General features: G+C 45.1%; 1 protein-coding gene across 7 annotated transcripts in view; it reads right to left on the reverse strand.

Annotated features, from left to right (window-relative positions):
* The window catches only part of PROM1 (prominin 1), a 131749-nt gene that overhangs the window by 73480 nt on the left and 31415 nt on the right, over nucleotides 1–26854 (reverse strand). For 5 of the 7 annotated variants that reach the window (XM_064584310.1, XM_045881446.3, XM_045881444.3 and 2 more), the window contains one exon: nucleotides 6687–6742. The exons of 1 other annotated variant lie outside the window; for it this stretch is intronic. In XM_064584310.1, the coding sequence (XP_064440380.1) occupies nucleotides 6687–6742 (56 nt within the window). Of the gene's footprint in view, nucleotides 1–6686; nucleotides 6743–7565; nucleotides 7776–26854 lie in introns of all 7 variants that reach the window. One more of the 7 variants, XM_045881449.3, reaches the window with a different exon arrangement.

The raw sequence follows: 26854 nt of genomic DNA on the forward strand, positions 1-26854 counted from the left end.
GCTCGCTCGGGGAGAGCAAGAACCATGACGTCACGCTCACCATTCTCTCACCCACCCCGGGATCTGGTGTGCAACAGGTGCCCAACTGGAATCAGGTAAACTGATGAACTCAGTGAGGGAGTTTCCAAAATCGTGGTCCAGAGATAGGGCTGGACCGTCCCGTAGTGAAACAGGAAAAATGAAGATACAATGAGTGTCCCATGAAGTGAAATTTGCTCAGTGTATCCTTTTGGTGGGGAGAGGGAGGTGATAGGTATACGAATGCAGACAAAGTTAGTATCGTTGCTATGGTGGGTTTTAAATATCCCTGTGTGGCAAAATAAAATCGGGTGGCTCTATGCCATTCCCTGGATTACTTTTTTGAAAGAGTGTACTCTGGGAAATCTAAATTTGGAAACTATAGCTTTGGATGGCAGATTTTCACAGATGTGAAAGAACGATGATTGTGATATTAGTAACTTTTAAATGAGGCATACAATGAGTTGGAGTGGGCAGCTCAGATACACATGCCCCCAGGGTCACATGGGGCACCTTGAATGACCCTGGGCGTGGGCCCCACAGGCTTGTTGCCTCCCAAACTTACTACCATAACCACCTCATAGCACCTCATACTAAATACTGGCTTCCAGATCCTCCCCTAGAGCGGGTATCAGGAGATTTGGGTAAACCCAGGCATCTGTCTTGAAAGCAAGCCCCGTGTCTTGGCTATGATCAGGTGGGTTTCGGAAACCTGCTCTCAGCTCTAGGGCTGGTCATGCTGGGCTGAGCCCCGGGGCAGAAGGCCTGTAAACTACCACCATCAGCTGATTCTTTTGTGTTTAATTTTGCCGCTGAGGGGTCGGTCTGGTCTGATGTATTTGTTGGGGTACCAGCAAACTCCACAGTGCAGCTGGGTACATCTTCACCTTTTCCCCGTTCATGCTGGCTGTCACACAGGTCTCAAGTTATTTTCATGCAATGCAGCAGTTTGAATCCTGCTGTACGGCTTTGTGTCTGTGATTCCCCACACCAGTTAATTACCCATTATCATCACCCAGGGACCTCTTGAAAATAACCAGCCAGCCCTGACCAACTACGTCAGAATCTCTGGGGGACGGGCCTGGGTCTTGTTGCCAATGCTACTCTGAGCCTTTGTTACCTTACTAACAGAACGGGGATAAGCAGAGATCCTATTTTATGCAGTATTTGCAAAGAGAACAAGAGAAAACAGTAAGCAGCAACACGGTTTTGTGCATTATTCTGTTCTAAGCACTTTACATATACTGTTTACTATGTGTTAAATAAGTTAATACATGTGAAGTGCTTAGGACCTGGCTTCCCAGAGTAATGCTCAGTCATCATTATCATCCTCCTCCTCCTCCTCATCAGAAGTAGAAATAATCAATGCATGTTAACATTATTCTCATCTCTCACCTCCAACAAGCCTCAGACAATGACCCTGGTCATGGGTCGTTGCACTGCTTGCTCTCTTAAATGCTTCTGAGATCTCTAGAAGGTAATTTCCTTACTTGGAAAGGAGAGTGTGTTCTTATAGGCAGCATGCCACGTCCCCCTGGGGGGCAGGAAACAAGGAACTCATTCACTTACCTTTCGCAGACACGTAGGATGGGTTGCAAACACCACACACCCACCTGGAATGATGACCTGCCATTTCCTAAGTGCCAAATCCATATCCAATGACTGTTAGCACTAGTGAGGTCATGAAAGGCAGCAGGGATGAGGCCCAGGCCCAGTACCTGCCGCCAGAGGAAGCTTCAAGAAAGGGAAAGGTAAGAACTGAGGGATGACATGAATGAGGAAGAGCAGCCAACCAAGAAGCTGACGTGGAGATGGACCATGACCACAGAAAAGGAATCCAGGAGGTCATCCCAAAGAAGCTGGCCACTCCTACGGACAGGGGTGCACAGAATGAAAACATAGAGGTGGCGGTGGGGGTGCTGCTGGGAGAACTGTCCCCTGAAAAAATTTCTAGAGGTGCGGGTGGTACTTAGGGGTTGTTGATGGGAACCAATCATAATCATCTACCTAAACTGCCCCAAACTATGCATTCTTTGAAGATAGGGACTGTGTCCTTTTATTTAATTGAGGAGCCGCTGCTTGATGAACTCAGCTAAGAGGCTCTCTCTGCAGAAAGCCCATGTGAGCTGGGAGGGGGGTGATGGAATGCTGTTTCCATTGGTTTTCAGTCAGCCAGAGACTCTAGGAAGGGGCTCACCCACGCTGATTCCCAAGGGAACGCACTCAGGTGCGAGTTGCCCATGTAATCTCTACCTTCACATCTGTGGTGAGGACAGACTATTCCTGGGAAGACCAAACTGAGTAATACTTGTAAGTCATGAACAAAGGCACCCACCTCCAAGCACGTGCTACAGAGATGCTAGGAACCTGGGGTTATTAGAGTCGTTGCTTGGATTTCCATAGCTTCATCTGCCTGGTTCTCCGCTTCCCTCATGGCTCCATAATTCCAAATCCTAGTCCTCTCCTGGATTTCCATTTCTGCCGGACCACTTCTTCCCAGGGATGATTACCCACTGTCACAGTTTGTGGCTTAATGGGTAGAAGGCACCGCATGGAGGCTGTCAGTCTCTCTATACAGCCCAGAATACTCACATGAGCTGCATCTTCCAAATTAGTCATTTTAGGACTACAGTCCAGTGGCCGGGGTTGAGCCTAATTTTTGTTGGTGATGTGCTTGTCAGTTAGGAGTTAGACTCGTCTGGGTACGAATCCCAGTTTCAGCCTTTAGTCACTGGGTGATCTTGGGCAAGTTCCCCAGCCTCTCTGAGTGCGGGATTTTCTGGCATGCGCAGTGCAGATACTTCTGCCTCGGATAGGTGTCATTGTGAGGATGAGAAACAATGTCAGGATCCTCAGCCAGTGTGGGCCCAGGGTGGACAAGAATTAGTATTACAGAGAGGGCGATGACCCAGTCTATGCTTCAGAAGCAATGAAGCAATGAAGCAGCTTTGCGCCTTCAGCCAAGTGCTCATAAACAGAAGTGAGGCTGTATTTCTCATCTACTCTACATGCTTTTGACATCTCAGTTCAAATGCAGCCCTACCGTGGAGTCTTTTCCTGATTTCCCAGGTGCAACAACAATCCCCCTCCTCCGAGCGTTCACGGTCCTTTATCAGAACTTCTTTCATGATGCGAATCGCCCTCCACCTCACAGTCCAGCTGTTGACCGCACTCTGTCTGCCGGGGCCGCCATGACAGAGCGCCACAGGCCAGAGGGCTTGAACAGCAGAAAGGGATTTCCTCACAGTTCTGGGGGCTGGAGGCTCAGATCAAGGTGTGGGCAGGGTTGGTGTCTTCTAAGGCCTCTCTCCTTGGCTTGCAGATGGCTGTCTTCTCCCTCTGTCCTTACGCGGTCTTGTGTGTGTGTGTGTGTGTGTGTGTGTCCTAATCTCCTCTTCTTATAAGGATACCAGTCAGACTGGATTAGGACCCACTAATGACCCCATTTAAAATTAATTACCTTTTTAACAACACTATCTCTAAATACAATCCCACACCAGGCGCTGGGGATTAGGACTTCAACATATGAATTGGGGGCAAATCGGTTCGTAACATCCATGTTTATTTCTTATCCCATAACCTCCCTTCCACCAACTTTCACATGTTTGTCGCCCTACCATGCCTTGTTCCTAGTCAGCACTCTGTCAACAGTGATAAAATGAATACATAAAACAAAAGAGAGAAGTAAAAGAAAAGATGTCAAGGAGGAGAGGGGCCAAGGATCTTAAAGCACTACCTTTAACTTTCAGTTGAAGCATAAAAAGGAGGCAGTTCTGTGAAAGGGAGTCCTATTTCCCTTCCAAAGTTAGGCCCAGCCCTTGGAACAAAAGGTCTGCTGAATGCTTCTGAACCTCCTTATGGAGAGAGTTCACTGAAAGAGCGCCCAGCGGGAAGGTCACTGCCTCAGAGGCTCCGCCACCATCTGAGGGCTCACGGGAGGAGGAAATGCTCAGCTGGGGACAAAGATAGCTGAAAAGGCTCCTCAGGGCCACTCGCCTGGCCAGACCTTAGCTGTGTGACTGCGTGAATTAGAGAGGCCGTGGGCACCGGTCAGTGCAGAAGATGCTGTTGGTGCCCCCTCCCCCCAACCTCCCTCAGGCCTCGGTCATCCCCCTGTACCTCCTTGAACTTCTAGCCCCTGGCATCTTTAACTCTGCACTGGAAGGCCTTTTCTGGAACCATGGAAGGTCAGAAGTGCTTAGGGGTGAACCCTTCCCCCACTCCCACACAGCCCTTAACCTGTGTGCCTTCAGTCTCGGTGTCTGGATACCTCAGCTTCCTCACCCTTCCTGTGGGCTAATTCGGACACTGGTGGTTGGCACCGTTTCCCCAGCAATTCTATAGGATGACGCTCCAGTCAGGCCACACCTTTTACACCAGTCAGGCCACCCTCCCTCCCTTGTATTATCTCTCCACTTCCCAGCCAGTGTTCCCTGCAACGCCCAAGTCCTTGACTCCTGATCTGCTTGGGAGGACTGTAACCCAACACACCCAGCATACATCAAACTAAAACCAGTCAGAGAGCTCCCCTCCCAAGGTGCCTGGCTTCTCTGGAGTCTTCGCCTCCCCAAATCCCTCTTCCTCGGACAGCCATGGAAAACATGACCCAGTCCCACATGTGGGGGAGGATTCAGGTCATTCATGAGGGCTCAATTCTGTCTCCTCTCTCCACTTCACCTCTGTGCCAATGGCTTTTGTTCATCTACAAAGGCCCCTGAGGTGGAGAGGAAATCGGGCACTAGGGAGATGCCCAGTTTTACTCCAAATCGAATACGAAGCCCGCCACAAAGGACTTGCCCAGCTAAGAATCCTGCCCTGGAGAGTGGCAGCCCAACACCAGCTCCTACTTGCCCAGCTGCTCAGAGTGACCTCAGGGTCTCAGGACCCCATCCTCCAAGGCCTGGGCCAGGTGAAGCACACTGCCCCCACCCACCCCTTGGCAGAACTAGTTGGCATTCAGGCCAGGCTGCTGATGGCCTGCGAATTATCAATATCGATATAAAAGCAACTGTAACTTGGTTCTGCCCAGGGAGGCAGGCAGACGTGGGCCCTTGTGTTTGGGAGACACATGAAGCCAGTGGCATTTAATAATGAAAATGCCTTCCACGGTACTAGGGAAGGCCATCAGCACTAGGGAGAAACTGGCTCATCATCTTTTATACATGTAAATGGTTTTTAGATAAGGCTTTCCTCTTTGGCTTCTGTGTTTGTTTTCTCTTGAGTATCGTCGTATTGCAAATTGAGAATAGGAGGCATGGCAAGCACAGCATCTGAGGTAACCATTCACTGGGCGGGAGTTCACGCCCTCCCCATACATTGCCCCCCACGCCCACTGGGAACACTGTCATTAGCATTTGCTGTGGCTGGCCATTCAAGGATGTCCACCATATGTCTGCTTTTATTGTTCTCTTGATAATCACCTCCATGCCAGGGAAGGAGAGAGCAAAGTGCCTAATCCTGCAGGACGAAGAGCCTGACAAACAGATTCAAATTTTTTTTTTTATTACCCTAACATTCAACGCAACAAACATTTGTCTGTTCCACTGGCAACCCACACTCGCGGTCAACCAAAATCAAAAGAATCCCTCTTCTGTTCAGGTAGTCGATCATAGAGGCACACAGAGTGAATGAGCAGAGCTGCACCTTGGTATCAAGTAGAGACACACAAGGTCCTTTAATACTTCGTGAAAATACCGTCCACTTGTATTCGCGAGCGTTCAGGGTCCCAGCTCACCTCTCCTTCCTCTCCTCCCCTCTTTCACACCTTGTCCTTGCGGCTCACCTGGACCCCGAAGCCTGGGAGGCCAGCAAAGCCACCTCCCTACCTGCTCCAGCCCTGCTTATTATCCTTTTTACCACAAGCCTCCCAGTCACCTCCTTATGGAAGAGCTTCCGGTCAGATTTAATTATTTTCATCTATGTTCCTCTGCATGTTACTAATAAATCTACTTATTCCCTTCTTCTCCTTCTTCTTCCTTAAACAATTTGGTACGCTATTTTTTTTTTTTTTATTACCCTAACATTCAATGCAACAAACATTTGTCTGTTTCACTGACAACCCACACTCGCGGTCAACCAAAATCAAAAGCATCCCTCTTCTGTTCAGGTAGTCGATCGTAGAGGCACACTCCTTCCTCTCCTCCCCTCTTTCACACCTTGTCTCAAATGGTAGGGCTATTTTCCTTATCTCTAGCCAGGGCAAGTGCACCTGTTCAAATGTGAAGCCAGGTGAAGCACACTGTTCACCTCCATGAACAAAGCTCTCCATGAACCTGTTCAAATGTGAAGCTGCTTTTCAACAAACTATATTTTAAAACCAAGTACACATCCCTGTTTCTAGAAATCCTCAAACAATTCTTCTTAGTTAGTGAGTTATTTTCCCTTAGCTAAAAAAGTAATGCTTCCCTTAAGGAAATTTCGGTTTTTAAATAACCTACACCTTGAAAGGTGAATGTTTCTTCAAATCCTACTTTTGGAATTTCTGCTTTTGCCCAAATGGAGTTTGCTTCAAATGGGATTTATACAGTGCTTCATTATTCCATAAAAGTTCTTAGTCAAAAAAAAATTACAGATCTCACAGATTAACTGGTTGCTTAAAGATTTACTTCCAAGTCAGCCAAAATTTTGTACATACTTATTTTCATAACAGACATATCAATAAAAATTACCTTCTCATACTCAGTTGAGAAGTCAAACTTCTTTTGTAGAATTTTTCTTAAAATATCTGAGGAAAAAAAGCCACAAAAGAATAGCAAGATTACTTTTTCAGTAAAAACACAAAAAGCATATTTAGGAAATAAGATCTATATATACTCACACATTACTGTACCTCTATGTAGTATTCTTATAATTTTATTCCTATTTCTTTTTTTAAAAAGATGTATTTATTTTAGAGAGAGAGAGAGAGACTGAATAAGCAGGGGGAGGGGCAAAGGGAGCGAGGGGGAGAGAATCTCCTAACAGACTCATCGATGAGTGGGGAGCCCGATGCGGGGCTCTATCCCAGGACCCTGAGATCATGACCTGAGCCAAAATCAAGAGTCAGATGCTCAACTGACTGAGCCACCCGGGCACCCCAATTTTATTCCTATTTCTTAATGTAGGTAAATAATTGAGCTAATGAGGCTCGAGCCAGAAGCAAAGAATGGAAGACAAGTATTTTTGACTTACTATTTTGCCGGTGGCAGAATTAGAGGGTTGCCATTTTTAAGAGTTTTCAATTGCTCACTTAATATTTACCAACATACACGTCATTAATAATTACTGATAAAATGTGACACTGAAACTGCTCACTCTTAATTTTTGGAAACACAAATGCAATTCATTCTTTAATCATTCCATAGTTACATAATATTTTACAAATAAAAGGAATCTTACAATTAACTTAATCCAGCAGTTCCTCACATGAAACACCCCTCCCTCCCCATCTCCAAGCAGCACATGAAAACCTGAAATAATACACAAAATGGGATTTTTTCCGTGCATGTTCATTTTGGGCACTTCCTAATTCTTACATAGGTGAAGATTCGTCTCTTATTCTGACTCACCAATCTAGTCATGATATGAGGCAACTGAGGCCCAGCCAGAGAGGACAACTTGACCAAAGCCTGTGATGTGTGAGGAGGCCAGAGCGAGGCCCAGGTGAGTCTTCCTCTCTCTGCTCCATGGTCCTTCCCACGCTCCACACTGTAATTGACCCCAGCAATGAGCTTCTGCAGTGGTATGGTTGTTTCCGTACTGATCACTTCTCAAGTGTACTACAAGGCGGGCAAAGGAAACCCTGTTGTGAATCCTTTTTTAAAGCGAGAAGTTCAGATTTACATGCCGGGGGACAAAGTAAGCCACCTCCCCGCAGGGCTTTCTGGAAAACAACTTCCCACCGTCACAGAGCAGCCCAAACGGAGCAGATCTTTAAAGGGTGTACTGCAGGAGCAGGGATCATACTGGAAGGTTTGGGGTGCCTACCCTAATCCTAGGGTACTGGGAACACTAGTTATTTCTCCAAGGGACATCAGGGATCTCCTCCCACCTTGAACTAGTCACTTTGCTTTGTTTTTGTTTTTGTTTTTTAAGATTTTATTTATTTATTTGAGAGACAGAATGAGAGACAGAGAGCACAAGAGGGGGGAGGGTCAGAGGGAGAAGCAGGCTCCCTGCTGAGCAGGGAGCCCGATGCGGGACTCGATCCCGGGACTCCGGGATCATGACCTGAGCTGAAGGCAGTCACTCAACCGACTGAGCCACCCAGGCGCCCTGTTTTGTTTGTTTTTAAGACTTATTTATTTATTTGAGAGAGAGAAAGAGAGCATGGGGGGAGGGGCAGAGGGAGAGAGAGAATCCTTTTTTTTTTTTTTTTTAAAGATTTTATTTATTTCTCTGTCAGAGAGAGAGAGAAAGCGCACAAGCAGGGGAAGTGGCAGGCAGAGGGAGAGGGAGAAGCAGGCTCCCCAAAGAGCAGGGGGAGTCCGATGAGGGAATCGATCCCAGGACCCCAGGATCATGACCTGAGCCGAAGGCAGTCGCTTAACCAACTGAGCCACCTAGGTGCCCGAGAGAGAGAATCCTTAAGCAGACTCCCTGTTGGGTGCGAAGCCTGACTCGGGTCTCCACCCCAGAACCATGAGATCATGACCTGAGCCGAAATCAAGAGTTGGTCGCTCAATCGACTGAGCCACCCAGGTGCCCCTTTTTGGTTTATTTTATAGATTAGGTTTCTGTTCTAGATTTCATTGGATGTAAGGGTCCACCGATGATGTTTTTTAAATTGGAAATCATCCATTTATTAAAATATATTTAAAGACACAGGTCATGTTCATGTGTTGCATTTGGGGATCTTGGTCTAGGTAAGAGTTGGGATGGAGTCCAAACTCCACTACTTTCTGGGGGTCTAACCCTGGGTGAAGAATTAACTGCCACGAGCATCCTCATCTGCAAAGCGGGATGATGTCAGTCCCCACCCTCAAAGGACTGCTTCGGGCCAAGTGAGATAAGTGAGATTATGTTAGTCTGGCCACACACTACCCATCCACTTTTCTCGTCTTTATAAACCCAGACCAACCAACCCAAATGAAAACGTAGGATTTCTTCGGGGGAGCTGCCCCCTCTGTCCTCTCGGGTCACACTGACTAGGCAAGTGGCCCCAGAGAGATGGATCCTCACTGGCCTAAGTGGGCAGATCTGCACATGTGGACCGTGAACCCCCCACCCCCCCAGGAATCCTGGAATCCTCAAGATCTGCTCAGGGTGCCCACGAGGTGGAAGCAGAAGACGTTATTTGCCGTCTCTCTGTGTTGGCATTTGTACTCAGAGGGACAGGGTTGTACTGATTGGGCACAAGTCACACAGTGTTCGCTGTGTTCGGCGCTGCCATGAACTCGAGGAAGATAGAAAGCCCTGCTACACGTCAGAAGAATCTTGGCGAAGCATCGCCAAATGGCGCTTTTATCAGATCTCAACCTGCGAGTAACAGAAGTATACATAAGGCGCTCCTGCTGCACACCCCGGTATCCAGCTGTCTCCAGAAAGAGTACTGGGTCCTCGTTTTGAGTTGGGAGCTACAACCCCCACGGGCCTCACAGAGCACTGTTTTCGCTCAAAAGAAAGAAACCGTGGTTATTGGGGCTTGACTATCTCGTAGACATTTCCTCTAACATGCAGGGAGTGGAGCCCGCAACTTCAAGAAAGTGGCTGACGGGACTTGTTGCCAGCGATAAAATTAGAGCATTGAAGCAAAAATTAGGATTTTGCAACTTTTGTATCTGTGCGGTTGACAGACGCAGGATTTTACCACATCATTCTCGCTCCACGTTAACCGGTTCTATCAATAACACATGTAGCAGGTGCTTCCCTAACAGAGCTCCGTGGAGGCAGGCAGATACGACACACGTGGGTCATGTGTCGGCCACAGCCTCAGTGGGACAGTGACAGTCTTCCAATGTCCAACCGACGATCCTGTCAGTTGGCTGGAGGACTCTCCCAAGTTCCTGGGATCCTGGTGGTCCCAGGTGTCGAGGAACGGTCCCAGCTACACCAAGGGGCACTCCTTACTGACAGCTCAACCCTGTCCTTTGTTTGCCAGCTAGCCTTGCCTCTCTGCCAAAGCGGGTCTGAGGCTTCGGAGCAGGGATGTTCTCCCTCCCCCTGGTTTAGAGCAGCACGGCCTAAGAGAAATCTATGACAAGCCATACAAGTCATTTCAAATTTCCTAGTAGCCACATTTAAAAAGGGAAAAAGAAACAGGTGATTATTTTAACTTAATTTTAATAATATGTTGTACTTAACCCAGATACGTGCAATATATTGTCATTCTTATATGCAGTCGATATAAAAATATTACTGAGCTACTTCACAGCCTTCTTTTCACACTAAGTGCTCAGGGTCTGAACCTGAACTAAGTGTTCAGGGTGTAAGATGCACATCAGTACATCTTGGGCCAGGTTAGCTACCGTTCAAGTGCTCGGGGGCCACGCGTGGCCCTGACCTCCCAGTGCACCCTGTCCAACGAGAACACAAAATGAGCATCCACAATATCCATGTTCCCTTTGCCTTCCCTGTGCATCTCTAAGTGGCTTTTAATCCAGGTAAATGAACACGGGAAAGCCTGCAGTATATAGCCCAGCGTCTTTATCTGTAAAGCCCTGGCATTAACACTGCGGCTCACGCCTCATGTGGGAACTCAGGAAGCCCCACACTAGGAAACTCTCTCTCAGTTCTAACATGTTCGTTGCTGGTGAGAACTTTGAATCGACTGTGGTCCATCTCAGAAAGCATGTGGAAGAGCCGGGGTCCCACTTCTGCTCCCCGAGCTCCTGCCACCCCTGCTTGGTGATTCTGCTGCACTTCAGTCCTTTGTGTTCACCTCTGGCTTCCTGGTCAGCTCCTTAAAGGCTTCCAGGGGAGACTATCCTCATCTCTGGATGGCCTGCATCCCCGGAAAGTTCCGGGGTTTCAGAACTGTTTGTGGTATTGACGCTGCATCAACATAAGATTATCATAAAAAGTGTTGCTTGCTTTCCGTAGATCAGATGGGATCCCCGAAGTCTGTGATTAGGTCCCGGTATTGCCTGGTGAGCGAGGTAGCCATTGGCATTTGGGCTACCACCCTGTTATACTGCCCTCCGTGAGACCTCGGTGTGGACAACAGTGGCCACCTTGTTCTTCCTGACCTGAAGGAGGGTCTGCTCTGACGGAGCCTGAAAGGCACTTACCAAGGGCCAGACAACTCCCAGACACCAGGGAAAGATTCTCCCTGTTCTGAACCTGGGGAGCTATCTGGCCACCTTTCCCATGTGACGATTTATTTTCCATTACACCAGTCCCGTGCTCTTTCCACAACCTAACAGCTGCCTCTTAAAATATAGCAGTAGGAGGGAAATATGGAAGCCAGTGGACAAGGAAGTTCTTTTCATGGTTAGAAGCCTGTTTCCCAGTATCTGGTCTCATGAAGGGGCTCTGTGGGTCTTTCCACAATGATGGTGGCTACCAGCCTTTCTTCATTCAATGCTTAGATGGTATGATGTCTTCTTATCTGGGACTTAATTTTAAATTTCATGTGCTGATGGAAATTAAGAAATGTAGCAACAGGGGCTAATTCTGACCTCTTGTGTTAGATGACCAACTTAGAAAGTAAGTTGGTTTTATTCGGTTGGTTGGTTTTGGGTTTTTTGCTTTGTGTGTGTGTGTGTGAATAATTTCTCTATGGATTTTTTTTTTTTTTATATCTGAAGCCACACAGCAAGATAAAGCAAGAAAAGTAGGATCCGTATATAAAAGAAATCCATCTTCCTTATCTTAGTCAAAATTCATCTTTGACTAAGATATTTCTGTTCCCTAACTGGCTTCTCTTAATACATATGTAGGTTCTGGCCCAAGCTGGGCCAAATGAGATTTCACTCTTGGAACGTTCTCTGGGAAAATGGGTAGACAACTTAAAAAAAAACAACAAAAAAAACCTTGCTGCTGGCAGTTGATTCATCAGATTTGTGACAAACTTAAGTGGTCTTGCAAAGATTTTGCTGATATCTATTTGACAAGACTTACCTGGCTAGGTCTCTAATTAAAAGATGTGCTACCTTATATCTTCTAAAGTGTGTTCCTGCCATTTATTGGAAACAGAACCTCCTAAAAACTGCTAAAGTATATTTAAAAGATTTTTAAGGAAGAGATTTTGATGTCTGATGTAAATCAACATTAATATGTTGCAAATCGTTCTTTTTTTAAAGATTTTTAAAATTTATTTATTTCAGAGACAGAAAGAGCGAGCATGTAGTGGGGGGATAGAGAGGTAGAAAGAGGGATAAGCAGACTCCCAAACGAGTGCAAAGCCCAACCAATCTCATGACCTGACCCTGAGATCATGACCTGAACAGAAACCAAGAGTTGGATGCTCAAATGACTGAGCCACCCAGGAGCCCCCATTCTTAATCTATGTAAAACAATATTATTTGTAATGCAGTTCTTGAGAAAATATATTTATAGAATGTTATTTTGTTCGTAGCTAGTAATTTTTCTGCCAAAAGTATTCTAATTTTAGCTTGTTTTATTTTAAAGGTTTTTTTTTTTAAGTTTAGTAAAGTTTTATATTCGGGTCATTCTAATTGCTCTTTTTGCTTTTTCTCTGCCTGATGTTTTCTTGTCTCTTTAATTAGATGCAACAAGATAGAATTATTAAAATTAAGCCAAAAAGGAAGTGATAACCTTAGGAGCATTAAGGTGTTCAGCATCAAAATTAGAGATTAAAACGCACAGAATGGTTTTTTCTTTATGAACACAACTTAGAGAGTGAATCTTTTTTTTTGGATCTTTTTTTTTCTAAATGTCAAGTTATATTTGTACTCAGAACTCTTATTAATAAAAATTAAACACACACACAAGCACACACAAAGTAAGCTCTCTTAGGCACTTAAAGTGTTTGCTTGGAAATGTGATTAACTAAGAGCATAAACAGTGTTAAGTGGGTTCCCCTGTGGAGACACCACGGTGTCACTCTTTGACCTCTAGTGGCACGGTCTTAAACTCACGTGGTGTGGGGTCTCTCTACTAAGAATGACTTAATCTGTTAATTTATGCATTAAATCAACACTATAAAGTAAAAGATTTTATTCGGGTTCCTACTAAAAGGATCAGTTTTATAAGTAGTATAAAATAATACTCAAGTTCAATTTAGAAACCTGCAAAAGCTAGGTTGGTGAATGTATAACTTTCAAAAATTGAATATTAATGGAAACCTTGTTTCTTTCCAGGCACAAAAGACTTTCCGCAGGCTCTTAAACATCAATTTGATGACTCACCCCCTCCCCCAAGCTAGGCCGAATTCCCGAGGGGGCAAGGGGCAGGCAGGCAAACCAAGTCGAATGCCTGACAAGTGCCGATAAAACACAAACCTGGACAGGTCAAAGGGTTAACTTCCTGGATGTGTTGGCATTCCACAGAGGAAGGAAGAGCGAGAGGCACTCTGCCCTAAAAGAAAGGCTCAGTGCGGTGCTTGGTATGTGACTGACTAACACGAAAACGTTAGCGTCTTCTGCTTCTGCGCTTGAGCCGCTCTCCCTGCTCTGCCTTTTCCAGTCCCTCAGCTTGTGGCACAGCTTGTGGTGAGTGCCTGGCAGAACCCACGTGTCACCTCATTTTCTCTGGTCCACTGCTTGACTGCATTCCCCAGACCCCACGCACTTAGATGGGACATGGGACTTGAGTTCTGGCCAATGGAACATGGGCAGGTGTGTATACACAATACTTCCAGGCCTGGCCTCTAAAACCTCCCACAAGACTCTGCATGCTCGCCCTCTTTACCCATCTCCCAGCCAAATACAGAGGATCCAGTGGAGAATCCTGAAGCCCCCAGGGATGGAAGGACATTAGATGGAGGCCGGGCCTCTCCACTCCGTTACTTCTACATCAGACGGAGCCAAGACAGAGAAGATTTTTCACTGAAACTTGGGCTTGTTTGTTATAGCAAATGGTGCCACTCACCCTAACTAAAAAAAGAGCCTAGCCAATTAAGACTCCCAACAGTTTTGTGAAGCAGCATCCTCTTACCTGTAGCCCGTCCCGCCAGCTTTGACAAACAAAGGTTACCTTGTCCGTTCATCTGTTGAAGGACATCTCGACTCCTTCCACAGTTTGGCTATTGTGGACATTGCTGCCATGAACATTGGGGTGCATGTGCCCCTTCTTTTCACTACATCTGTATCTTTGGGATAAATATCTAGTAGTGCAATTGCTGGGTTGTAGGGTAGCTCTATTTTTAACATCTTGAGGAACCTCCATACTGTTTTCCAGAGCGGCTACATAAGCTTGCATTCCCACCAACAATGTAAGAGGGTTCCCCCTTCTCTGCATCCCTGCCAACACTCATTGTTTCCTGTCTTGTTAATTTTTCCCATTTTAACTGGTGGTAGAAGATGTGGTTCATATATGCAACGGAATATTACTGAGCCATAGAAAGGATGAATACCCACCATTTGCATAGACATGGATGGAACTGGAGGGGATTATGCTTAAGTGAACTAAGTCAAGCAGAGAAAGACAATTATATGGTTTCACTCATATGTGGAACATAAGGAATAGCTTGGAGGACCACGGGGGAAGGGAGGGAAAACTGAATGGGAAGAAATCAGAGAGGGAGAAAAACCATGAGAGACTCTGGAATCCGGGAACCAAACTGAGGGTTACAGAGGGGAGGGGGGTGAGGGGATGGGGTAACCGGGTGATGGGCATTAAGGAGGGCACATGTGGTGATGAGCACTGGGTGTTATATGCAACTAATGAATCGTTGAACACTACATCAAAAACTAATGATGTATTATATGTTGGCTAATTGAACATAATAAAAAAAAAGGTTAATTTTTTTCCCCAGGAGCAGGTACACACCCATATAACACACTGAGGTTTGGTGAAGCCATTAGGTTGGCACTAATGTAAATGGAGATTTTAAAAGACATCTTCATTAAAAGGTTGAGATTTCTGTATTCATAACAGAGAATGCATGAAAAGGCGCTCAAACTCAGAAATGTCACTACAAAATGGGGTATGGTATAGCTCAGGTAGAGCACCTTCCTGCCTGCTTCCTATTTGTGGATCTGCAAAGCTCTGGAAAACATCCACACTCCCACCTTAAATCTCCATAAGCCTTTCAACAGCTTCACTACCAACTGAATTTTCCTAATCTACAAAACACATGTTCAAAACACGCGGATCCAGGGCGTCTCTACTGCCAAAATATTTAAGGAAAATGCTCTCAGGTTACAGTGTTATCCTGGGAAGTTTGTATCAAAAAGGAGTTAAGACTAAGTTGGCTTAAGATCTTGGGACCATCTCCAAGAGTTATGGGCACAAAATGGCTGTTTAGATGGGTTGAGAGCACCAGCTACCCAAGGTAGGCTGCTCTTTCTGGAGCAGAATACAGATTTTCATCAAGATGTAAAGTTAGTTGGTTAAAATGTAAACATTTATGTGGTTTTTATGTGGCCCTTGCACTTTCTCCAGAGCTCCCACATGAAGAGGTTTTAAACTACAGAAAGGAAATTCACTGTGGTTGAATCTTGTCTTCCCTCATTGGGGTAAGCTTGCTGGATTTTGTTTTTGTGCTTTAGAACTTCCTGATGCACATTTTCAATGAATGAACATTTATTTCTTCTCTTGACAGAAAGATATTTCAATATGAACAAATTGAAAAAGTTCTGGTTATTTGAATAACTTGACTCAGTTCACTCTTTATCAAGAATACTGTTTAAGGTGCCAACTTATTGCAAGAAAAATGTTGGAATCTACATTAAATCAGCACAGTGATGTGATCAGTTCTGATAGCTGATAGGTTAGTTGAAAGAGAAAAAGCAGGATAATCGTGCCTTAGAGATTTTAACTTAAGGCATGTAGATACACATCTTTCGCATCGTTTGATGGGAAGCCAAGGTCCATCTTTGAGTATGAGTTCTCTGGCTAGAATGGAGGTGAGTTAGGACAGCATCTATGGTAAAAGAAAGCTCTTCACTTATTTCAAAGTAGATTCATGCCAACCACCCCATCTCAAAACTGCACACTTAGGTACATGAGAAGAGGTCAATGCCTCCCAAAGTTACACCACCTACACATAACGTGGGTCCCCCAGAGAAAGCACTCGGTGATCTCTGACTCAAGATATGGGGGGGGCTTGGCTGATTTGAATCTTAAGTGATTGAAATGGGGAGAGGAGGAGTAGGCTTTTCTCCAACTACACTCACACCCCCCACCCCACTCCACCAATCCCCAAACATTGTAAATGATTGCCTGTGTCAGTCAGGACTCTCCAAACAAACAGCACCGATGAGAGAGGAGACAGAGATGAAGAGAAAGGGGGATTGATTTTAAGGAAGTATGGGGCTACGCATTTTGAAGATTTTATTTATTTATTTGAGAGAGAGAGAAGGCACATGAGGGAGGAGGGTCAGAGGGAGAAGCAGACCCCCTGCTGAACAGAGAGCCCAATGTGGGACTTGATCCTCGGATTCCGGGATCATGACCTGAGCCAAAGGCAGACGCTTAACTGACTGAGGCACCCAGGCGCCTGGGCTAGGCATTTTGAAATCTTTAGAGCCGGCTGGAATCTCAGGCAGGAGTTGATATTACAATCTTGAAGCAGAATTCCTTCCTCTTGTGGAAATCTGTTTTTGCTCTTAAAAACTTTCAGCTGATTGGGGGGGCCCACCCACATTATTGAGAGTAATCTCCTTCACTTAAAGTCAACTTATTGTAGGTGTTAACCACACCTGTAAAATACTTTTATGGCAACACATAGATTAGCATTTCATTAAATCCTTGGGTGCTACAGCCCAGTCAAGTGGATCCAGAAGACTAACCACAGCTCTGCCCAAGCCAGCTATGTGAGCCATAGAATGATTACGCCCTGCAGGCGTCTGAGCAGCGCGCGTCTGAGCAGCCCTGTTACAGAGCAGGTGGACTCACCATCATTAAGGGTACCTACTGACAACCCATGCCCCAAACAACCAGAGAGCTTCACCTGGGCCCAGTTAGTGCAAGGGCAGGGTTTCCCATGTAGTGTCTGAGGACAACTGATCTTGAATGGTGCTCCTTAACCAACCCCCCAAACTGACTTATGTTTGGTGTGTGCTAAACCACAAGACAGGCAAATAAATGCCATTTGAAAAGATTTCCACCAAAAATAGCAGAACTGGGGCGCCTGGGTGACTCAGTCTGTTGAGCCTCCAACTCTTGATTTCGGCTCAGGTCATGACCTCAGGGTCGTGAGATCAAGCCCTGCCTCGGGCTCTGCACTGGGCGTGGAGCCTGCTTAAGATTCTCTCTTTCCCTTTCCCTCTGCCCCTCCCTGCTGCTCGTGCATGCTCTCTCTCTTTCAAAAGAATAAAGAAAAGGAAAAAAAAATTGCAGAACCAAATTTGTTTGTCACTTGCAAGGTTAAATGTTGCTTCTCTGGAGAGAGTACTTAGCAAGCCCATCTTCCAGAAGCCCTGTTTGGTTAAATGTACCTGCTGTCTTTTGACATGAAGATGAACATTGTCTGTCCAGTGCTTGGGTCATGTTTTCCTGGGGCTGATGTGGGTAAGGTTGAGCCCAAAGAAGTGATTTTGGGGACCCAAGCAATGCAAGTGCCTCTGGTCTTGGAGTTCATCAGATTCCCTCGGATAAGCACATTTCTTTCTGGCACATCTGCCAGGAGCCTGTCTGAATTTAGTGCTCGGGGGATATGCATTTTCACAACCACCACGTGCAGCAACCATCTCTTGCTTTTCAGTCGCACGGAGCACCTCATGATACTGTTCAAATCCTCCAGCAGCACGACTAAACTCTGGTTTGGTTTTTAATACGGGGATTGATGCCTCAGAAATCTAGAAGCCAAGCCGGGTTTATTAGAACCTATCCAATGTATTCCCCCTGCCTCCAAGTATGTAATCAAGTATTCTGGAGGGCGAGCCTCCTTTCCTTTACTTAACATACAATGTGAGCACTCTCGTTATGCTTTTTCCTTCCTTCCAGCTGCCAGCCCAGGACTCTGTGCTGTTCTCCTTTAATTGACTGGAGCAGCTTCTCCCCAAAGGACTGACACACATCGGCTTATACTTGAATTAATGATGGCACTGACTCACACGGAGAAAGGGTACAAGCGAGATGTTGCCCGGGAAGCTATTCTTGCAAAAACATCTGGGACCAGTCTGGCCCATGCAGTTCTCTCCCTGACACGTGCCCACACTGATGGTGCAGTGGGGTTTGCTCTTACCCTGAGCATGGGGCCCAGCCTGTTACTGGGCAGTCTTGCTCTTACATCACCTCAAATTCCTTTAGAGGAAGCAGGAGCTCGGGTTGCACAGGTGAAGGGAAACTTCTGGGGTCTCCTGCAGCCCGGGGTCCTTGACAAAGCTGCATGTGGATAAAGGCTCAGGGCTCCCTGGCCTTCCTAATGCTGTCAGGGGTCTGGGAAAGGGCCTCTGGACCTGGGCTGGGTTGGCAGCTGTCTTGCCACCGCTGGTGAATCCAGGGAAGGGAGCAGGGACCGAAGCCAAAGTATCTGTTGGTTCCCAAGCTATTCAGTTCATTTCCTTCCCTGAGACATTCTTGGAAAATGTAATTCCATTTCCAGTCTTTGTCTCTGCTGTTTGTTGGGGGAAAGTTTGCCTTGAGAATCTTTGAAAGGAATGCAATGTGCATCACATGTTTTGGTCTGCGCTGGGGTCCTCATAACCTCACATACACTCCTGGGAGAATGTGAATCAGCTAAACCCCATTTTCTTCTGTCATGTGCCAGAAGGCTCAGCTGTTGACAGTGGCCTCTCCGCAAACCGGGGACTGAGGGGCAGAGCAAAGGGGGACTTTTTTTTTTCCTGTAGGTTTTTTTGAGCTCACTTGGATTTTTAAAAGAATATTGAAAAAAAAATTTTAAACCATGTACTTTTATCGACATACTCTTCTACCCCGTCCCAAAAAATGACATTAAAAAAAACATAGTTCTTAACACTATTGAGTTAAAAATTCTACTTCCTGTGAATGTAAATCTGATTTTACCGTATGTTGTGTAGGATATGCGATCTGGGGTGTCGTTTTTCCAGCATTGTGGCATGCACTGCTTGTCACTAGAGATCTTGAAAAGAGATGAGGCTGAAACCTGCAAAAATTTACATGCTGCCCAAGAAATAATCACTGGAAAAGAAATCACTAAATACTCAAGCTCCCAATAAGTGTTTGGTTCAGGCCAAATACACTCTTCCAGTGTTTTGTTAATAATGTACCAGAAGCGATGTTTCGTGGCTGTGTCTACCCCTTCTGCTTGTGCTGGCTACACTGTAAGCTCTCCAAGACTCTCTTGTGTTTGTCCCCAAACCACTTTCTGCTAGTTGCTGTTTACATAAATTCTAAGTCGAATGTTTTTAAAAACTCGGTAAAGAAGAGTTGTCTTATAAAAGAGCTGTTGAATTCAATGTAGGGGACGGAGCTCTAAAAGCTCAGAGAGAAAACCAGCAAAAATCTAGAAAAAAAAATCAGCACAGAGTTTATACTATAAATTCTTGTTACTTGAATAAAACCCAGACTGAAAATCATAAAGTTTGCATTGCCGGGGAAATTCCTATCCGGAGACTCACATTCATCCAACATTAAGGATGTAGGAATCTGCAAAGCAGTGTCCCTCCCACCAGCGAGAAGAACTAATTAGATAACAGTGTTATGGCTTCTCTTGGGCCCACCAGAGAGCTGAGCCTGCAAAGTAATCAATTCCACAGAGTGCCAAGCCCCTCTGAGGAAAGACAAGGGACACACAAACTATTTCCCCTTTGATGGTCTGGTAAAAAGAAATCACTGAAAATGCTGACAAGCTCTTAATGCCAATTGTGGGCTAGCATGTCTACTGTGGGTCCAGAAGGCTCAGAAACAGTAAGGAGTTTGCATTTGCTTGCAAGCCTCCAGTGGGTGCTCATGAGAGTGACTGGGGCAGGACAAGTGATTGGAGAAAATCCTCCTGGTGGTATAGGGATAGGTATAGGTAAAGGGGAGGTGAAGGGCTGCAGCTGGGGACGGGCATGGAGCCTGCATACTTCCCTAGGTCTTTCTCTCCAACAAAGCCAGAGTCTTAGAGCCACTGAGCAGGAGGGCAGGGAAACCTCTCAGTCCTCTGGCCACGGCAAAACTCCACTATTCCTGGGATGGGGGTAAAAGCAAAACCCATCTGCCTATGGGGAAGAAGTTGGAAACTCTCCTAACTGTAGGACACAGGTAAAGGCTTATTGCTGTTGGGGAACAGGGTAGAAGCAAAACCCCTCTGTGTTTGGGGATGAAACCACTCTCAGGCATGTTACCATTAGGATGACAGCAAAAACACGCTCCTTCCTAAAACCAGTACAGATTCCACGCAAGAGTTTGGCTGTCATGGAAGAAGGTACAGGAACAAAGAACGAGCCCCACTCCCACTCCCCAGGCTCAGTGGGACACGGCCTGTCTATGTCTGAGACCGGACCAGGACAACAGAGTCCCCCCTGCCTCCCACCATGAGCCTGGCACCAAGTGACAGGAATACCACCGTGGGAGAAGGAGCAAGAGGCATGGGCAGTTCTACACAGGGTGTCCAGCATTCAGTAAAAAATTACAAGACACACAAAAAAAAAGAAAGAAAAAGAAATGACCCATTGTCAAGAGAGAATCAGATCCAGAGATCATTCAGATGTTAGAGAACTTTCAGACAGGGATTTAAACAAAAAAAGGTTGTTAAGGGGGTGATTTACATTTGTATTTCAGGGCAAGATAAAATGCTTCAGAAAAGCATGTAAAGTTTTTAGGATTCCCAATATTTACCAACTTTAACTAACTATACCAGTCATAAACATATTGAATCAGAAGGCTCTGTTCTCCCTAAATTAATCCCATTTTTTTTTTACCATAAATCAGTGCAGTAGCAATTCTCTAGAAATTATAATAACCTGTCTTGTTCTGCCCAAGTCTCCAGCCTGTGGATTTTATTCCTCTACCCTATATTCTAACTTTCTCAGCATGCCTTAGAGGAAAGGGAGGGGGACGAGAAGAGAATATTAGTTGTCACCATGAATCACCCACTGAGCTAAGTTCTTGGGGCCCCGTGGTAGAGCAGGAAGAGGAGCGACTGGGAGTCAGTCGGAGCTGGCTCTGCCTCCAACCCTTAGAAGCTCTGCGACTGGTTTGAATTATGGGCCAAATTACAAAAACTCTCTGGGTCTCAGTTTCTTCATCTGTAAAATGGAAAGACAGCAATTGCTATCTGTGGGCTTATTAAAAAGATCATCAATGACTCAAGGTGGCTGTCTCCCCTCCCAGCAATCTAGTAGGAGAAGCAGCATCATTCCCATTCCCAAATTCCCTGGGGCTTCGGAAGGCTGAGTAGGCTGCACTATGTCACTCAGTTAACGAGCGATGTGGCAGGAATTCAAACTCAGGCTCACTTTCCTCTATGCAACCCTGCGACGCTTCAGAGTCCAGGGCCAGCCTTGCTGCCTGAGGGCATGTAGGGAGACTCGGGCCACTGACTTCAATTCTCTGTTTCCATCTCCCCATCTGCGAAATGGGGTAATCATACCCACCTTGCATGCCTATTCTAAGCAATGTAAATACTATGTGTAAGGCACTTGGAAACAGTACCTGACACAAAATAAATGCTCACACATCATGCTGGTGATGGAGGTGATGGTGGCGGTGGTGGGGGAGGGGGTGGTGGCCGCAGTGGTAGCTTAGGAAAAGATAGACCTCTGGGCTTTCCAATCCAAGAAAAATATTGGCCAAGCATCTCTTAGCAGCGGGGGAGGGGATAAGACCTGGACATGAGAGACTTTGGGCTTAGCTTTCGTTCTCCATTTACCCGCTCCACTATATTTGGTAAGTCCCTTACCCCCTTGGGGTCTAAATTTTCTCCTATATAGTGAGAGGGTCGCACTACATACTTACAAAGATACTTAACCAACATGAATATGTCCCAGACCCTGTACCGGGTGCTAAGGTTACAGAGCTGAAAAGATGCAGTCCATGCTGTTAACGGGCTCACAGTCTGCTGGGAAGACAGGTAAGTAAATGAAATGAAGTGGGTGTGCTCGAATGCGGTCATCCGAGTTCAAAGTCAGCAGGCTGGGAGGGGTTGAGAGCTGTGGGGACTAAACAAAGACTCACCAGAACAGGTAATATTTGAGCCGTGTCTTAAAAGAGAAGTAGAAATGTATTAAGTGGAAGGAAGGAACTTCAGGGAGAGGGAACGCAGACCCAACTCCCGACCCTGGCTTAGCGAGCCCGGCCCTCGAACACTCTTCCAGTGAGTTCTTCCTCGTGGAAAGCACAAGGGCAGTCACAAACTCAGAATTAGACTGGGATGAGCAAGAACCCAGTGGCCCCCCAAAAGAACTCCCCAAACCCCAATACAAGCACAATTTGCTTATTTGTTTCGAATCTCTGTTACATAAACTTCCTAAGTGTCAGAAAACAAAGCCCTAAATGAAGAGGAAGGGAGCAAAGCGTCCAAAAGCCGCCTCCTTTCTATTAAAAAACAAAGCAAACCAACTTCTTTTGGATCCATACCTATGCCTATTTATTATCCATGAGGCCAGGAACCCTGCAGCCGGTGTGGAGATGAAAAGGAATGCTTTATGATAGCTGAGCCCAAGCAGGTGAGCAGTCGTGAGCCCCCACTGAGAAAGTGCGGGCTAAATAAAGCCTCCCCGGCAAGTGAAGAAGCACATGGCCCTTCCTCCTTCATTTCCACGTCTGTGTGGAGAAACACGCATTTGCTGCACTCCCATGGAATCCAAATCCCTGAGCTCTGTCCCGGCCACTCACAAAATTACCGCTGAGTCCCTGGGAAATCCTAGACCATGCGAGTTTACCCATCTCTGTAACATGGCACCAGAATGCTCCCGACACAGCAGAAAGCCCACAGCGAATGGAAAAGAGATAACAGGACATTACCATTTTACAAGCACCACAGTGATGATTTATTGAGGCAAGAATAATCTGCGGATGCTAACAGCGCTAGGCAAATGATGGCTGGGGACCAGGGTTGGATATGGAAGGCACCACCTTCGCAAAATCATCAAACTTAATTTCACCAATAATGGGACAGAGGGACCCCAATAACCTCTTGATGGGATGGATCTCCCGAGAGGATACCGCATTTGTGTGGTAGCCCTGCAAAATATTTAATTTGAAGCTAATCATGAGAAATCAAGATCAATTCAAAATTGAGGGACATTTTTGGGGCAAAAACGGCTTAGGCTCTTCAAAAAATGTATATGTCACATACAAAAAAAAAGTCTAGGAAACTGTTCTAGATTAGAGGAGCCTAAATCTCCACAGAGCAAGCAGGATTCTTGACTGAACACTAGATCTAGGGACTAAAAACTATAAAGAACATTAACGGGAAAATTTGAGAAATGTAAGTATGGATTGTAAATAGAAAAAAGTGTCTTAATACTGTTCGGTGTCTTGAGTGGAGTGCTCACATGTGGTTATATAGGAGAATGACTTATTCTTTTTTTTTTTTAAGATTTTATTTATTTGAGATAGAACGAGAGTGAGCGAGGGAGAGAGCAAGAGAGCACAAGCAATGGAATCAGCAGAGGGAGAGGGAGAAGCAGGCTCCCCTCTGAGCAGGGAGCTCGACGCGGGTCTCGATCCCAGGACCCTGGGATCATGACCGGAGCCAAAGGCAGATGCTTAACCGACTGAGCCATCCAGGCGCCCCGAGAATGACGTATTCTTATGGGATGTGGGGAGGTACTTAGTGGTGTGGCAAAATGGTAACAATTGATGAATCTAGGTAAAGGCTCTACACGCATTCATTTGTATGATTCTTAACAGTTCCAAAGGTTTGAAATTATTCAAAATAAAAACTCGGAAGGAAAAACATTCCTAGATCTCATCCCATCTTTCTCTGAAATCATCTTCCTTTTATCAAACTCTATTTCCAAAAGCCAGTGAGCCAGTTAACCTACTTTCTTGTTTACTAAGCTCAAAGCTTTTTGATGGTTTCAGAGAGTCACCATGTTTTTTATTCCTTGTCAGGATTCTGATTTAAGGGAAGAAAAGGATCAGTAAATAGCTAATTGGGAAAGTGTGGATATTAAACCTAATGAGAATTAATAGTAAAAAAATAACAATTCTTCTTAATTTTTGTAGGTGGGTAATGACACTGTGGATAGTAAGAAATGCCCATATCTTTAAGAAATGCACACTGAAATGCCAAGTGAAATGATATTACGTCCAGGTTTGCTTTAAATGTTCTAGCAAAGAAAAATGTAGAGATAAAAAAGGACAGATGAAGCAAATATGACAAAATCAGGTAATTTTTCAGCCAGACAACTGGTATGGGGATTCCTTGTATCATTCTTTACAGTCTTGGGTAGGTTTGAAATTTTTCACTGTAAACTACTGATAGGAAATCTTATTCCCCTCATACTCTGTTATCCAATCCAGATCTTCATCACACACCTAACCTACTTTTAGTGAGGCTGCCGACTAATTACTCCTTTGGTCTCTCATCGCTCTTCTCTTCCATTCCATTCTACACAGTGCAGTCAGATGAATCAGTCTATAACCTCCTTTATGTGGCCTCCACTAATTATCTTCAGAGCTATCCCTCTTGTCACCCTATCTTTCCAATTAAAATCAAAGTGAGCACAGGCTTTGGAGACAGGGTGATCAGACGTATTTCTTGATTTGCCCAGTCAGTCCTGCCTCATCACACCTGTTGCCTTGGCCTAATCACTACCAGTGTTCCCTTTTACTTTTTAAATGCCCTGGTTTAAATGATGGACTAGATGGTCACCCAAATCAGGTGATCCTGAGTTCAAATTCCAGATCTGATACGTAATGCTGTATGGCCTATTTAATATCCTTGGGCCTCAATGTTCTCCATTGTTAAAAACTAATATGTGAGAAGCCCTGAACAATAAGCCTAGCACATATTAAGCAATCAATAGGCAGCTGAGATAATTCTATCTCCCTCCAAACAAGACCCCTCTAATCCAGCCAGGCTTCTCCCCTTGTCCCCAAAACCAAACATGTTGCTCGTGACCGCCTGCATCTTGCTGATGCTATTCCTCCACCCATCAAAAACCTCCTTCTGTCCTTCAAAGCTCAAGCTTGAGGTCCTCAGCTGACTTCCCTCATCGCTAAATACCTACCAGTCGTCACTCACTTGTGACATTTAATGATCCACCCGCTTATGTGTTCCCTGGACAATTTATTCTCTGCAAATACATTTGTCTCCTCAACTACAAACTATTCTTTCCTTAGAGCAGGAAAATTCTCTCTCCCACATAAATGCTGTGACCCTCTAACCCAGTGCCACGCACCTGTGTCAAGCACTTGTGTGCCCTAAACACCTGTATGCTCTAAATGAGATCCAGGAAGCTAGCATTCTCCTAAGAAGAATAGTTTCCTTGAAAAAAGAATCTAGAGATACAATCATGGTCCTATTCATAAGAAGTTTTGCTTTGTTTTAAAAAATTCCTTCTTGATTAAGTCCCAAAGGGAGTGGGGCTGGGAAATCAGACTTCCTACAAACTAAAACACAATTCCAAATCATCATTATTGTTAAATTTTAAGACCCCAGTCCTTCTAATGGCACATTAAACATCAGACAAATATGATTCCCTGCAGCTCTAAGTCCTTAATTCAGTCTGGTTTTTAAATGTGCAACCTATTTTTTTTAAAGTCTCATTTATCATAATAAAAAAAATTAAACCCTCAAATACAGTCAGGTTAGGTAATCTGCATACACAGGAGACTAGTGGGTAAATGGTTCGAAACCAGATGATCAAAATATCTTTCTGGTTTTCTTCTAGGTCTTAACTTTATGCTTCCATCTTATATGGGGGTAGAGTGTGACTTTAGCTACATAAGAACAATAACAACAACAAAAAAATCTTTGCTTAGGGGAAAAAATAGTCCAAAGACAATAGATCAAAATATAAACAGAGGTTATCTTTGGGTGGGAGAATGGATACTTCTTTTATTTCTGCTTCTGTGTATTCTGTATGAATATATTCTGCTTGTAAAATGGAAATAAGGAGTGCCTGGGTGGCTCAGTCAGTTAAGCATCTGACTCTTGGTTTCGACTCAGGTCATGATCTCAGGGTTGTGAGATCGAGCCCCGTATCCGGCTCCGTGCTCAGTGGGGACTCTGCTTGGGATTCTCTTCCTCTCCCTCTGCTCCTCACCCTCTCTCTCTAAGACAAATAAATAAGTGTTTAAAATGAAAATAAATAAAGGTATGTCTATTGTGTTAGTAATGAATGATACTACAAATGATTAAACAATTCGCTTAGTCAACAGAGACACATTCATTCAATGACAGCTCCTGGTATACTCCAAGGATCAGGAATCCATTTGAACAGCAAAGGAGGCACTGCCTTCGGTGTTTGGAGAATCCTCCCTGGGCCCCTTTCCTGCTTGCTTATCCTACCAGCTCTCATTTGGCTGTACTGGCTTAAACAAGCAAGCTTCCTATTTCTGGGCCTTAGTGGTCTCATCTGTACAATGGAACTAATACATTGGATGATTATTTCTGACTTGATGATCTTCCCCAAATGACAATTTCTCTAAATCCAAATGGTCTAGTGGCAATTCACAGTAAACAGATTAGGTAAAGTGTTTCTGCTCTCATGGAATCAATACTAAAAGGACTGACTCTGCGACATAACTAGGTACAAGGCATTTCACAGACAAACTCCCCAAAATGGGAAACAAACGGATGGAAACACAATCAATCTCACGAGTAGTCAGGGATATATATTAAAGTACTAGCATATTATGTCTCTTGCAATTAATTCTTTCTTTAAAATGCCCAATACATTTCTGGTGGTGGCATAAACCCTCACAG

Source organism: Mirounga angustirostris, unplaced genomic scaffold (assembly GCF_029215605.1).
Source record: "Mirounga angustirostris isolate CCGP_5_RB_7025 unplaced genomic scaffold, mMirAng1.0.hap1 SCAF_2, whole genome shotgun sequence".
Taxonomy (NCBI): domain Eukaryota; kingdom Metazoa; phylum Chordata; class Mammalia; order Carnivora; family Phocidae; genus Mirounga; species Mirounga angustirostris.